The sequence below is a fragment of the Centropristis striata genome, chromosome 8 (assembly GCF_030273125.1).
Source record: "Centropristis striata isolate RG_2023a ecotype Rhode Island chromosome 8, C.striata_1.0, whole genome shotgun sequence".
NCBI lineage: Eukaryota > Metazoa > Chordata > Actinopteri > Perciformes > Serranidae > Centropristis > Centropristis striata.
In genome coordinates, this window is record NC_081524.1 from 21,550,760 (window position 1) to 21,566,342 (window position 15,583).

General features: G+C 39.7%; 1 protein-coding gene across 3 annotated transcripts in view; it reads left to right on the forward strand.

Moving 5' to 3' along the window:
• scap (SREBF chaperone) overlaps positions 1-15,583 on the forward strand; it is a 39,324-nt gene that overhangs the window by 12,030 nt on the left and 11,711 nt on the right. For all 3 annotated transcript variants that reach the window (XM_059338296.1, XM_059338294.1, XM_059338293.1), the window contains exons 5-14: positions 743-963; positions 3,133-3,238; positions 4,162-4,334; positions 5,264-5,390; positions 8,249-8,361; positions 8,459-8,553; positions 9,510-9,608; positions 10,277-10,489; positions 11,531-11,904; positions 12,872-13,021. In XM_059338296.1, coding sequence (XP_059194279.1) covers positions 743-963; positions 3,133-3,238; positions 4,162-4,334; positions 5,264-5,390; positions 8,249-8,361; positions 8,459-8,553; positions 9,510-9,608; positions 10,277-10,489; positions 11,531-11,904; positions 12,872-13,021 — 1,671 coding nt within the window. The remainder of the gene's footprint in view (positions 1-742; positions 964-3,132; positions 3,239-4,161; positions 4,335-5,263; positions 5,391-8,248; positions 8,362-8,458; positions 8,554-9,509; positions 9,609-10,276; positions 10,490-11,530; positions 11,905-12,871; positions 13,022-15,583) is intronic.

The following is a 15,583-nucleotide window of genomic DNA, read 5'->3' on the forward strand; positions in this document are numbered from 1 at the left end:
TTTGAATCTTCCTAAGAGCGACATTAGTGACGAGGTACTTCCCTCGTCTTATGTTCAATTATGAAGTTAACCTATTTAGGCCTAAAACGCCTGGAAAAAATGCCTGTAAAACCTATGGCCGATTTTAAAATAATAAGAAGTGTCAACGCTTCCTACTAAATGGTAGATTTTTCAGCCTCTGTAGCAGATAGAAATGAAATTCAAAAAGTATTTGAGAGCTTATAGCTGTTATATCTGAGCTCCCTCCACTATAGTCGTCGTCCGCCATCATTTCAAAGTTCTGGAAAAGTCCCATGATGCATTGCGACACTCCCACATGTATTCTGATACATTTAATTGGACAAGAGTCCGAAAATACTACAAAACGACTTATCCGCTTTCCCAGCTTTCAGATCAAATCAAATCAAATCAAATCAAATACATTTTATTTATATAGTCCTTAGACCCTCACATCAGCCAGGGAAAAACTCCTCAAAAAACCCTTTTAACAGGGAAAAAGAAGAAGAAACCTTTAATGGTAGAATAACACAACAGCGCCCCCGGTTTTAATAGTAGAAATGCGGTAATGCTTTCCCGGCTTAAATGGGTTAAATTCGTAGATAACTGAGAGATTATTGTCATCTGCTTAAAACGAATTAATCAAGGAGCTATTTGTGAGCTTTGTTCATATCAACTACTCCTTTCCTCTCACCTCCTCCCCTCTGTTCCTCACCTCTGCCCTCTCCTCGTCCCTCTCTGTCAGCTCCGGGGTTCGCAGTCTGGAGGCGCTGTGTCTCCAGGTGACGGACCTTTTCCCCGGGTTACGGAGGATGCAGTCGGTGCTGCCAGAGCACGGCTGCCTGCTCGTCTCACCAGCCAACTACTGGCAGAACCAGCGGGAGCTGTTCGACTCAGACTCCGACCTCCTCAAGACCATCCAGAAACATGAACCCAAGGGCCTGCACACCTCGGCCACGCTGCGAGGTAGGAGTGAGCATCTAACGCATTTGAAAAAGTTCCCTTTTTCTTCTGGCTTTAGGGGATATTTAATCAAAGGAAGAAATGGCATAGAGGGCAACATGTGATTTTTACCAGTTTAAGACTTGAAATGGATGAATTGAAAGAGAAGTTTTGAATAGTAAAGTTGAGGTGTAAGTGCAAGCATTTCATACATCCCCGAACCGTCCTGGTGTGCATTTGCTCTGAAGAGCATGATGACATTTTAAGTTTCCAGGTCAAATACTTCTGTGTACAGACTCATGACATGGATTGATTGAGTGTTTTTGATGTTCTGAGTTGAGGTATTTCCTGCATTATACAATTAAATTAGTTGAACTGCTTAACATCCAGTGATGGACAACATCATTTTAACATCAACTTCCTAATTTTTATCGATTCATACTAAATGCGTCTAAAGAAAACCCTTTAGTTTCTGAAGCCCTGATGAAACTTGCACTGCAGTAGTGCTGTGCTCTTCCTGTTTTATGACATTAGGCAGCCTTGATAACTCTGAAATGAAAATGCATTTTACACACCAGCAGTGGCTGCTGGTGTAAGAGGCCCATCATTGAGTCTATGCTGAGCATCTTTGATATTAAATTTCCATCTTGTTCGACTCACTTATTCATAGTTATTATAATAGTGATGCCATATACCAAGGTAATAGTTTGTATGGTTGTTTAAAATGCAACGTGAAGGTGCAAAATAAGGGAGTGGAGTTTATTCAGAGGCTTTCCCACTTCTTCCAGCAGGGCAGTCTGCCATCATTCAACAGGAGCAATTGTTGGGAGGCAGTGAGCCGGGGATTAGTGGTATCAGAAAACTAAGAGGCTTTCATATTGACAGAGAACAAGCAGTTTCATTCCTTTGGAACTTATTGAATTCTCTTAAAACTTTACCCACTGACATAGTGAACCGACGCCAGCTCAGCATTCTGCCTCACCTTCCAGCTCAAGTGATTTAGAGGTGGGCAGCTTGTTCTCGAGCCGGAGCCAGAGACAGCTTGGCTGCCAGATAAAGTCTGACCAATACAGACCAATCAGACTGGCACCTAGTGAATGACTACTGCTCTAGATTAGTTGGACGCTGGAGTAGGGCTGGCCGATATGGCCCTAAAAGATTATCACAATATTTCAGGGTATTTTTGTGATAACGATATTCTTGACGACATTAAAACATCCTGAAAAATATATAGAAAATTATTTTTTAGTCTGTAAAAATAAATAAAAATCATACAACAAAATAAAAAATAATCATAAATCTAAATGTAGTGTAAATTGCAAATCTCAACAGTTGCAAAATACAAAAAAATCTCTCGACTCTTGAGTACTAGCAAATAATGAAAAATAACCGTCTAGGGAGTCCGGTGGGAGAACATTTTGCACATTTTATAGTACAGTGTGATCAATCTCATTCACTTTGAGAGCTAAATGTGAGCAAACACCTCACATAACCTCACATTTTTTCCATAAAAGCCTAAATTTGGTGCCTCTCACACATTCTAATGCCACTATTCCATCATATACACTGATCTTAATCATTGCATATTTTAATGAAATATTGTAAAGGAGAATAAAGTTTCTTGTATGTTTATTTTAAGGCATCTTATTTTGACAGCCTTTTTGTAAATTCTGTGGTGTGGCTCTCATTTTGAAAAACGCATTGTTTAGCAACAGGAAGTAGCTTTTTGTGATTAACACAACTTTTATTGTTAGCGGAATGTTGCCAATATCATGATATGCATTTTTTTTACCCATAAAAAAGAATATACCGGTATAATCGTGAACGATAAGATATGGCACACCCCTACGCTGGAGTGTCGTAAATAAAAACAGCTGCAAACATCCCTGAGATTCGAGACAGAGCAGCCAGAGAATATCAGTGGGAAACCCAGAAAATATTCCCTCCATAAAATATGATCCAGTTTTACTGGCTACTGGATTTTTTGTGCTGTAAAGCAGCAGTTCGTACCCACTCACCAAGGTTACATACTATGAAAACAGGTATTCGGAGTGCAAGTGGAAATGACAGAAGCGCCATTCTGCCTATTACAAGTCAGAGTAGCATCAACATGATTTTTAGGCTGTTTCTTTTTAGGTAAAAGTAAAGAAATTGTCATTCACACTTACTGGATGTGCTGTGTGTGTATTTTAGACCTATTGTTTGGCGTCCCTGGAAAGTACACTGGGGTCAGCCACTACAACAGGAAGAGGGTGGTGACATACACAATCACTGTAGTGCTGTCCAGCTACGATGCAAGGTGAGTTACATATGCACAATACATAGACAAAGAACAGAAAATTAAAGTGCTTTTTTAAAGTTTAATTTTATATTTTTCTGCCTCTGCTCCGAAATCATCCAAAGGTGATTTTGTTTAGTCTTTAATACGAAATATTAGCTTGTATTTTATCTTAATAAAGGCAACCGTCATAATGCAAAGATTCGATTTTTTAGGGGTTTCTGGAAGTTGTCTGTGTCACATGAAAGAATAATTGAATCATGCTTTTTTTTTTTTTACATATCCCATATTGAGTTGTTTGTCTTCTGAAGATGCAGACTGCATTCATTATTGCTGTGTAGAATATTGTTTGATTTTGAGGCTTAACAAGCAATAATAGGATGCATTTTCAGAGAAAATTGGTTGTCTATTTAATAGGGTTGTCAAAAGTATCGATACTCAAAAAAGTATCGATACTAAAACGTTATGTGTGTTAAGCATAGCAAAGGAAGGAACACTTAAGTTAAGTTATTTTTATTTTTTTTATCAAGCTTGCCTAATGTGCAAAGCATACAACCTCAAAATATTGTTCTAATTGTTATTGTTTATTGTATTTATTATATTTTGCACTACCTCACACCTGAAGCTTGTTATCATAGTTGCAGTTTCTTTTTGCACAACTGTTTTTTATTATAAATATTTAACCTGTGGTTCTGTTCATTTTTACATGTTGCATTTTTCTTGTTAAAAAAAAATGTTTCAGTTAAATTTTGGGGTCTTTGTTTTTATCCTTATGGTATCGAAAATGGTATCGAGTATTGAATATTTTAGTATCGTGACAACCCTAGTATTTAACAGAATAAAATTTAGAATTAATTCAGTCTGACAAACTCTGAGAATACAGTTAATCAGTGGTGTGTATCTGCAGTGCTGATGGTGATCATGATGTGTGTGTGTGTGTCCAGGTTCCTGGGCAGCCTGCGGGCTCGTCTGAAGCAGCTCCACCCGTCAGCCAACTGCAGCCTGAGAGACGACCACATGGTTCATGTCCACTTCAAAGAGGAGATCGGCATCGCAGAGCTCATCCCCCTCGTCACCACATACATCATCCTTTTTGCCTACATCTACTTCTCCACACGTAGGTCTCACTACGGGCCTGTTTGCCCTGTCCCGCGTGCCTTGTTCCACTCTTTACGTCTTTTCTTCTTTCTTGGCTTTCTCACACCTCTTAATCTCTGATAAGTGCCAAAGATCTCGACTCATGCCTACTGTGCCCTTTGTGTGCGCACGTGTGTTTGTGTGCCAAGGTTGTTCCTGTCTGGTGCAGGGATAATCCCCACACGGGAACATTGTACACTGCTGTAAGAATGCACCCAGCTAACCCTCGGCCTCCTGCCTGTACAAACATTAGTTCAGAAAACAAACACACACTTTACTCAAAGTACACAAAATATTATTCTCATGCCCCAAAGCCAGTTAGCTGAGTCATTATTAAAGATATTTTTTTCCCCAAATGTAATGTGCAAAAAATTGCATTTTTTTTTTATTTCTGCGAAAAAAATGAATGCCTGTTTTTTGTTTTTTTTGTTGGGATAATTATGATAAATTATTTCTTTCCTGTGTCGCTGGCATAGCTACAAGATATACTTCCTATGTTAAGATCTATAGGTTTTTCTTTTATGTATTAACAATGTAAGAATTTTTAGGAGTATTGCTTATTAAAAAAAAGAGAAATGTAGGTTTCATTAATTATTTCTTTTTACACTATTGGCTAAGTCAGTATCCAGATCATATTCATTAAATAGCAAATTTGGTATTATTATTATTACTTTCAGTCTGGCAACACAAGCATGCCATTTAATAAAAATCCCGGCACAGAATTGATTAGAACTTGAATAATAAACTGGTGAGGTGGTCTCTTAAAAAGATCACCATCATGTGAAAGGTTTGTGGAGAGGACACCTGACTTCATGGCTGAATATTTAAATTGTTAGAAGAATGAATGTAACAGTTGTATGGATAGCTGTAGTGTCCTTTCCTCATCATATCATGTTTTGCTCTCTGCAGGTAAGATTGACATGGTGAAGTCTAAGTGGGGTCTGGCCCTGGCTGCTGTGGTCACAGTCCTCAGCTCTCTGCTCATGTCTGTGGGGCTGTGTACGCTGTTTGGACTCACACCCACTCTCAATGGAGGGTAGGAAAGCTTACTTTCTTCTAGACTCTTTTCTAGGCTGTACAGACTTTTACTGGGATTCCCCATTCGAAGCCAGTTGTGAGTGGCGTGTAACCATTCCGTCATTCAATCCACACTGACTCTGTCTGCATTTCGACGTGTCTCAGCCGTCCGTCAGCTGCAGCTCCTGGGGAGCTCAGTGGACAAATCTGGCGAACCCAGCTTCACCAGGCTGACTGCCAGCAGAAATTTACTAACATAAAAAAGTTTTTATGTCGGTTCAATGGGAAGAAATCAAGAATGTTTGTGGGGGAATCTGTCAGACTGGATGCTTCGATTATTCAATGTAGATATGGTTAATAAGGCCAGAACTGATACGCACCAGCATATTTGTCTGATTTTAAACAGCTGTCTTTACAAATTAGGTGGCAAAAATGCATCGGTGTGGATTGAAACAATAAAATGTAATCTGTTCTGTGAGACACGTGGCTGATTAATGCCAAAAATGCTTCTAAAAACGCTTTTAGTGTGGATTGTCCTTTGCTTTCGAATATGGATCATTTCTGGAGTGAAAGAGAGGTAATTTATTCTGGTATTCACAGCAAAATAATAGAATTTGTGCTTTTGGTACACCGTTTCAGCAGCTGTTTTATTGTCCTACTTTGCTCTGCCTTTGACATTCAAATGTATTCTGATAATATTTACTGCCCCAATAGACTGTTACAGTTTCATCATTATCTGTTATCTTATACACAGAAAGACAAGGACAGGTACACACACACACACACACACACACACACACCGGCTTATTAACTTCCCACTTACTGACATTACATGGTTAATGTTTACAGCTGGTGGGCTGTGTGTCACTGTGGTTAAAGAAGAAGGGACAGGGCGTGGATGTAGGCGGGGCTTCCCGAGGGGGCGGGGATATAGTGATGTTGACATTTAATGGTCGTCCAATCATTTGAGGATTGTTAGAAAGCAGACATCGTGGCGTGACAACGGCACACTGTTGTCCAACCACTGACCAAGATCCACGCACGTCCACTGTGGGCTGTGCTTGGACCTTCTGAGTGTTTGCATAAACGCACATCAAGGTTAACATAACTCAGATATGCATGCAAGCTACACATGCTGCTTACTCATGGTTGGCTCCACATGTAGGACTCCTGATAATGAAAAGATAGATTTAGTGTTTATGAGGGGCTGACAGTAGGACTGGTGTTGGGATGGACACAGGACTTCAAATCTGTTAATAGTGCCGTTAAAATGAAATAAAAGCAATCTTGTCATCCAGTGTAGACAGACTAAATTGCTGAGAAAGTGATTCTACAGAGAAGACAAGTAACTGGTTCAACTCATCTGAACTGACCATCTGCCCACACATAACAGCCCCCCGCTGACACCACGACACAAACATTCACTTAACACACGCACATTTCTGCTCTTGCCGAATCTTTGGTCAAAAGAGAAGACAGAGGTCAGAGAGTTGGGTCTGTCTTCATCAGCAAAGGCATTGTAAAACAATCTGAAACACACACACATGCACCTGCTGCGAGCTGTCCTTGCAGCACCTTACAGCAGGGGTGCAGAGCAAATGGACGAAGTGATTCTACAGAGAAGACAAGTAACTGGTTCAACTCATCTGAACTGTTTATTATGTGTTACTGAGTGTGTGTGACGTAATGTGCAGAGTTCCTGTGACCCAGTTATACACTTACTTATATAGTACAAGCTTATCTTTACTCTCAAACTAATCTCTCTGTACACTTCAACGGAGGAGGAAATTCCCTGCCACTTGTCAGATATTGGATCATAACTGAGCGTAGTTATTATTTGTTCAATTCTGGCAGGAAGAGAAACATCATTTTGAAAACTATTTCAACATTTAATTTAGACCTAAACTGTTAGATCCAGCCAACACTTGTGCTGTGACCAATGCATAACCTGATGATTCATGGGCCCTTACTGTGAAGGATCATCTCAAAGGCCACACAGTTCACTATATACTGTGTCATTGTGGCTGACGCACAAAAAAATCAGACCAAGGAAGGAAGTTGTCTCTGTCCCTGCATCCGCCCATCGATTTCTCAATAACTGATTCACTTCACACTTGCAAGATGTTTTTCTGGGAACCAGAGGGAGTGCTGTGTTGAGTGTGAGCTCTTGACGTTTGCAGGACATATTTATTAGTAGTTCATTATGTACACATGTTACATTGTAGTACACTAACATTTCAAGCAATAATAGAGGCATAACTTTCTGAATTAACACTTTTGTTCCTGGAATTATTCATCCAAACTGATTTAATATTATGGACACACAACCATCTACAGGGGCTTTATCCACCGTTAGTAATCATCATCATCTTATTAATTCTTTGACAAAAATGAGTGCATTACATAGATGGTAAAACATAGGCATGTTTTTTAACAATTGAATTAGTTTGAACAAATTATCTTTTACTTTAGAGCCATTGATGTGGCAGCAATTGAGTTGCACTCATGAAATCAGTTTGTGCATCAAGACATAAGTCAGAATTGTTATTTTTTAAGCACTTAATGAATGCCACCACAGACACACTGCATTCGGGTTTTTTTAGAGAATTCTCTCATTGCAACCATGTCAGGGAGACTTACGACATTGTGTTCCACCAAACTCGGCTTTACCTCACTTTTGCTGATGATTCAGGAACCAAAGCTTATTATACTTTTGGATTCATTGATTTTCTGATGTGTGCGGGGAAAAGACAGTTAGAAAGAAGGTTAAAAACATGCTAAAATAGCTATGGGAAGTTTTGTATTAATTATGTACAGTATATACACTTCATCTAAACCCATAACTGTGTTCAAACTTTCGTTGTTTTCTGTCTGCAGGGAGATTTTTCCTTACCTGGTGGTGGTGATCGGCTTGGAGAACGTCTTAGTCCTCACCAAGTCTGTGGTGTCCACCCCCGTCGACCTCGAGGTCAAACTCCGCATCGCTCAGGGTGAGGCTAGAAAGAGTGTGTGTGTGTGAAGAGCTTTTTGGGCATCCTACTGTATATATACTGGCGTATGTTAATTGATGTGTTTTTTTTCCTGCAGGCCTTAGTAATGAGAGCTGGTCTATCATGAAGAACATGGCCACTGAACTGTGCATCATCCTCATTGGATATTTCACTCTGGTGCCAGCTATCCAGGTAACAGAAATATGTTTGAGTCAGCAAAAACAAAGACATCAATACTTAGAATATGTTAATAATAAGGTATAAAAAGTGTTATTGCAACACACATCACTCTTAATCTAATCTATCTATCCATCTATATGAGGAAGCTTCTTGTACTTGCAGTATACGACATATATTGTAAGCGACAAGCTCCTGCATTTCTCATTTACTGGTGCATCTGAATAAATTAGAATATCATAGAAAAGTCTATGACAGTAATTCAATTCAAAAAGTGGAAATAACACATTATATATACAGTCATGGAAAATCTTAGACCACCCTTGTTTTCTCCTTGCTTTCTTGTTCATTTAATGCCTGGTACAACTAAAGGTACATTTGTAAATTTTCCATGGTTTTCTGGATAAGGATTTTGGTTATTATCAAGAAAACCATGGAAAATGTCTAGATATCAGCTCTTAAATTAAAATCTTATGAGCTATTTTTGTTATCATTATATTTGTCCAAACAAATGTACCTATAGTTGTACCAGGCATTAAAATGAATAAGAAATTAATGAAAACAAGAATGGTCTAATAATATTTTCCGTGACTGTAGATCCATTACACACAGAATGAAACAGTTCATGTCTTAATTTGTGTAATTTCTTATAATTGTAATGATCACGGTTCCATTTAATGAAGACTTATTGAATGTTTTTGAGACACTGAATTTTATACTACAAAAGACCAATTTTAAAAAGTATGTTTAATATGGAAATGTTGGCCTCTGAAAAGTATGTCCATCTATATGAGTCAATACTTGGTTCGGGCTGTTTGACTTCAACTGCTGGAAATGGACTTTTCCATCATATTCTAATTTATTGAGATACACCTGTATATGATGCAGCCATGCATTGTACCTGTTTGTTACAGTGAGACATGCTAACATGTGCTTTGTCTGATGTCTCCTCTGGTTTCTGTATGTTGCAGGAGTTCTGTCTGTTTGCTGTTGTGGGGCTGGTGTCTGACTTCTTCCTGCAGATGTTCTTCTTCACCACAGTCCTATCTATAGACATCCGACGCATGGAGGTGAGAGCCCTCACTTAAAAATGCACACAAAAATGCAATGGTTTCCTCAAAATAGAAAGAACTAAAACAATTTTGACAAATTTTCAGACTGTACTTATTCTTGACAAACAGCAGCACATATCTGAATCAACCATAGTAATACATTTAAAGATATGGATTTTAAACATCAAGATAACATGAAAGACATGAACTGGGGCTAACACACACAATCCATTCCTTTTGAGCAGATATAGGTCACACAGGAGGTCAGATGGAAGTCACAGGCCCACGTACATTCACCACATAGTTTTCAGATTATTGTTTCCCACATGTGTACTTCTTGTGTAAAACCTCTTATTGTCCCACTGTGGGTCCTTTTCCCTGTCACACACACACATAGTGAAACCTTTTGTGTTTAGCTCAGTGCCCTGCTTAATGAGCATTAGCACTATAAACCTATACATTTACATACACCAAAAAAAATCATCTTAAAGTATTCCTAAATCCCTAATCCGAGGAATTCGAGGAATATGTGCTACATGTTAAATAAATGATCATATGGTAATTGTTTTCATTATCAATTGATCTGTTTATTTTAATTTTTGGATCAATTGTTTGGTCTTCTCCAAACAATTGATCTTAGATGTTTCTCAGATGTGTCTAAAACGACTTTTCAATCCCCTACTCAGCTGGCTGATTTGAACCGCCGGCTCCCAGCTGAAGCAGGCCTACCGCCACCCAAGCCCGGCCCGCTGCGTCCACGTGAGGTCCCCCCTCCCCCGCGGCCCTCCCCCCACACCATCACCCTGCAGACCCCGGCCTTCAGGAACCTGCGGCTTCCCAAGAGGCTGCGTGTGGTTTACTTCCTGGCCCGCACACGTCTGGCTCAGCGCATCATCATGGTGAGACGTTAGATTCAAAGGGAACCTTAAATTTGTACTGTTTTATATTTTGTCTGTTATTTGTCTTCAATTATTGACTTCCTGAACGGTTCTTGTGCCTCATGTGCCTGCAGTCACTTTTGATAATAACCAGATCATTGTATTAATGTCAGAGTTTGACTGGAACATTCATTAATTTATTATCCTTAACTGCTTATCCACTTTTCCTATCCATTCTCTGTTAAATATTTGTTCGGTGATACATCACAGCAACATTAAAAGGGACTGGTGGCTTAAGACTATATATCCACAATAAGCTAAATGTGTTGCACAAATGTGCTTTCATTTGAACTTTAGTGTTGATAAAGTTTTTTTCTGCTGGTTAAGGCAATTTGATAATTGAAGCATGTGAATAATTGGTTCGTTGTGAGAGTTGGTAAAAGAGAGATTAGTTATGATAAGACAAGAAGAAAATATGCCTGATGATCCAACAGTGTGATAGGATGAGTAACTTTTATTTATTCCCTTATTTAGATTTAGTTTGCAGAATTGTAGACATGATAAAATCATGATAAAAGTGTCGGAGGCTCCAAAAAGCTCTTTTTTCAGTGGATATGTGGTAGGGCTGGGTGATATAGCAATATAAAACATAAATCAATATATTTTTAAACGTGATATGGAATTGGACCAAGGTACTCCTGTTGTTATACAGTATTAATGTTCACTTAAATAAACGGTTTCAATAAAACTACTTGTGACATATAAGTACAGTCCATTTACATGTTATATTTGGCTTTAGCTTTGACTGAACATTTGCTCTCACTTTGCGAGATATATATCATATATCGATATTCAGCCTAAACATATCAGGATATGACTTTTGGTCCATATCGCCCAGCCCTAGTATGTGGTATATGAATGTAAAGATAAATGTAAAGAATAAGAGAAATTTGAGGTTGAGACTGAACAGTTCAATGAAGGCAAAAGTTAAAACAACTCCAGCAGAAATCTAAGATTATACAGCTTAACTGGCTCACTATCATTTGTTTGCTTCATCTCCAGGTTGGCACGGTGATCTGGATCGGCATTCTGGTCTACACCGACCCGGCCGGAATACGCACCTACCTGGCCGCGCAGGTTTCTGAGCAAAGCCCTCTGGGAGATCCCGGAGGAGGCGGTCTGCCCCCTCACCTCGGGGTGGCCCCCGTCTTTCGTGGAGGCGATCCTACCAGCACACTGAGCATCCACCCAGCACCAGATCCAACACCCTTACCAGAGAACCAGTCACAGGGCCACCATGGTCCTCTCCCCCAGGCTCCGCCTCCCGCTGTGCCACAGATCACCTGGGGGGCGGAGGACGAGGAGGGGTGGAGGAGGCTCTCCTTCAGACACTGGCCCTCGCTCTTCAGCTACTATAACATCACTTTAGCCAAGAGGTGAGAGGGGAAAGAGAGCTATTAGCCGTGTTTCCTTTAGGGGCCACGCCTTCTCAAATGTCCACTCACTCTCCATTACAAAAAGACTCCCAGAGGGATTTAGAGACTCCGGAAGTGACTGTGCCGCTTCAGTTCGTTCTTACTCTTCTTAACGAGCCGTGGACCGGAGGCTCGTTAAGAAGAGTAAGAACTGCTTCGCCGGCTTTTACAAATGTCGCGTGTTGTTGTGGCGTTGAGTACTACGTCACATCCTGCTTAGCGATCTATCCGCTGTCAGGCTTTTTTCAGGGGAGAAAAAAGGCCCTGCTCTTTGACAGGGCCAAAAAAAGTCCCGACAAAAGTCCGCTCCAAACAGCTGGTATTCAAATTAGGGGCCTATTTAGTGTTTACTATTCACAGTGGAACCCATTTGGCTTTCAAGTTTGAAACATTGTTTCATATTACAAGGTTTATTTTACTCTGTTCTGTTTATAGCAGGAGGATGTAAACATTTAATTCTGCAAGGTTCTACCAGGTGCTGGAAATCCCTAAACACACTTTTTTTTTAGGTTTAAAAGTGCTTGGTTTGAATTAAGTGCTTCAATGTGCTTAAAACTTAGGTTTAATGGATGTCAAGTTTACTTACAAACATTTTTACATTTTGTAACTTCCTTCCCCAACCTTCCCCGGAATGCTGTCACAAAGCAGCATTTTGCTTGTTTTATAGCACTATAACATCTAGTTTGATTTGATTTGAAGTGAAATAATCAGAATACTGTACATGCTGTATGTACTGTATATAAATATGCAGCATTCCACAGCTGTAAGGTGCTGGAAAACCTGGAAAAATGCATTTTTTATAATTTTTAAAAGAGATCTGATTCTGACAGTTGTTTCATACAGCTCCCCCCCCCCCCATAAAGGAGCATTGATCAGTTTTGTTTTATAAAATATATTTATGTTATTATTGTTGTCCGTCCTGTTTCAGGTACATCAGCATCCTGCCCGTCATTCCGGTCACCGTTCACCTGAGCCCTCAGGAGGCCGTAGAGACACGCCACCCTCAAGATACGAGACACCCGCCTCCACCTATCCCCAAGGTCTCTGCAGATCTACAGACGGACCTCACACTCTACAAGTTAGTACTCAGGGCTCAACAGTCGTCTGAATCAGGGTGTTGACGTGCGTTAGAGAAACTCGTTTTCTATTTGTAAAACATGTCTGCAACAACAACTACTATAACTTAATATATGTCTGCCTTAATTAAAAACCGTGGCTCTAGATAGAGGACCAATCTGATCAGTGTCCAGCTGCATGTAAATGTTTTTTTGGAGGGGTTAAACTGTTGTTTCTTGAAAGTATAAAGACTAGACTTAAATATGGCACAGTGAAATTACATTTGTAAATGGAAAATGGACTGCACTTATATAGCGATTTTATCCAAAGCGCTTTACATTACACACTACGCTCATTCACCCATTCACACACACATTCATACTGGTGGCAGAGGATACCAGGGCACTCTGGTGCCACCTGTCACCATTGGGAATTCATTCACACACCGATCAACGCAGCATCAGTGGGCCTTTTGGGGTCCAGTATCTTGCCCAAGGATACTTTGACATGTAGGCTTCCATGGTCGGGGATCAAACCACCGACCTTCCGATCAGTAGGCGACCACTCGACCAACTGAGCCACAGCCGCCCCTACATTTGTTCTGTAGTTACATGAACTCATGTTGTTGAGTTTACATAGTTTGGGTAAAATGTTTGGAACAGTATACAAGAATTGTTTTTTTTCCCTTTAGAAGAAGGGAATAAAGGAGAAGCTGCACTGTGTCAAGTGTCACTGGACTGATTGTTATCTTATCTGAGGCAAAAATAGAGACAAAGGGACCGGACAAAGAAATGGGAGGTGGCTGGTTATCTCCGCCTTTGGCAAGTATTGTCTCAGCCTGACTGGACCAGCCTGGCTGAATGGTTGCATATGATGGTTGGTTCAATGCATTTCTGTTCTTTAGCTTTCACCTCAGATCCTCAAGGGCCAAAAAGACGCATGACGTCATGCATTGATTCTTTGCATTGCTTGAGCTTATTCGTCCCCAGTGCAACATTTGACAGTTTCATCTGCAGATTCAGGTGTTAGACAGCTACATTCCCTTCTTCATGAAAAGCTGTTAGCCAAGAAGTTGAAGTGTCTTTGACTTCTTTTTGACAGCTCCAGTTGTTTTTTTTAGGGCTGAGATATATCAGCTTTGGGCTCTGTTTTGACAGTAGTTATGCCAGAAAGAGTGTGGCAATACTACGACAACTGACAATCCATCCAGTCGTCACAAGTTTTGGCTGCAGCATATTTATTATTCAACACTATTTTCTGGTTGCATCTGGTGATTTAGATTTTCTGTTGATGCATTATGTTTGAAAATGTACCTAAAGTTAACGTCCCCTTGTTATTTTATGCCATGAAATGACTTTAATGGAGTAAATCCTCTGCAAAATGGCCAAATAAACTTTTTCCAGTTTTCAGTGTGGAGGCTAGTTTTCACTGTGCTGTGTTGTGTAAAGCAGTGTGTTGTCACCTGGCTGCTAAATGGAAGGGCGATTTCTTAGTTTCATCTTTGGACAGTAGATACGAAGCTATCAGCTGCGGTTGAGTCAAGGTTGTGACCTTCACAGCGGGGAAGTGCAGCTGAGTTTTCAGCTTGTTTAGATGACCCTGACACAGAGAGAAGGCCAGTGTGATAAAGGTGAACATGCTGTTTCAATGAGAGGCAGAGCCGGTTGCACCACAGGCTAATTGTTTTCTAATCACAGGAAAAGATCTATGCATAGTGTATAGAAAGCCAGCAATGCAGCATTGTGGCAAACAGGTCGTTATTTTACACAAAATGTTCCACACTATATGACAATGGCCTATTTTTAACGTTGGTTTGTGTCCAAGTCACGTGACTTTCAAGGTTCCGGCGGTCAGAACAAAAAACATGGCGGACAGTCTCATTTTTAGTGAAAAAATCAATATTTTGACTTTCTGCATAAAAATGGATTTTGATTACATTTCTAGCGAGAAATATGTTTTATTTTCTAAATATTCACTCAGTGAATGTACATAATCACTTTGTATGTTGGAATAGCCACAGGATATGACTGTCATTAACTTGCATTGTAGCGAAATCTGTGTCAGTTTCACGGATTCCTGTGAGACCATGTTGGTTCATGTTCATTCAAATGCTGTGTCTGTAGAGGGATTCTTCTGCCTGAAGAATGAGAAGTCAGATTTGGTGAAATTATTTGTGAATTCTTGTTGGTGCTCCATTCTACTGTTTAGAAATTAATAACTTTAAAAAACTGCTGCAGTTAAGATAACTGATTGGAAGTTCTCTGTGAAAGTTACCAGCCACCTTTGTGCTTCAGATACTGCCAAACATTTGTACAGTTTAAAACCAGTTGACCCAATTTATATAAAACATTAATAATTTATTCAATTACTACTTAAAACTTCAGTGCCTTAGTACAAACATACTGCTCAGCTGTGTTTTAAGCATTTTATCCTTCTCTATTTCTCAAAAAATAATTTCAAAGACTTGGAAGAAATACGTTTTATAGCCCAAACAATTTATCATGATTATCTGATTAATTGATAAAGAAAATAATTTTCATTGTCAGGATAGCTTTTTTTTTTTTTTTTTTTTTTGTAGCTTTGT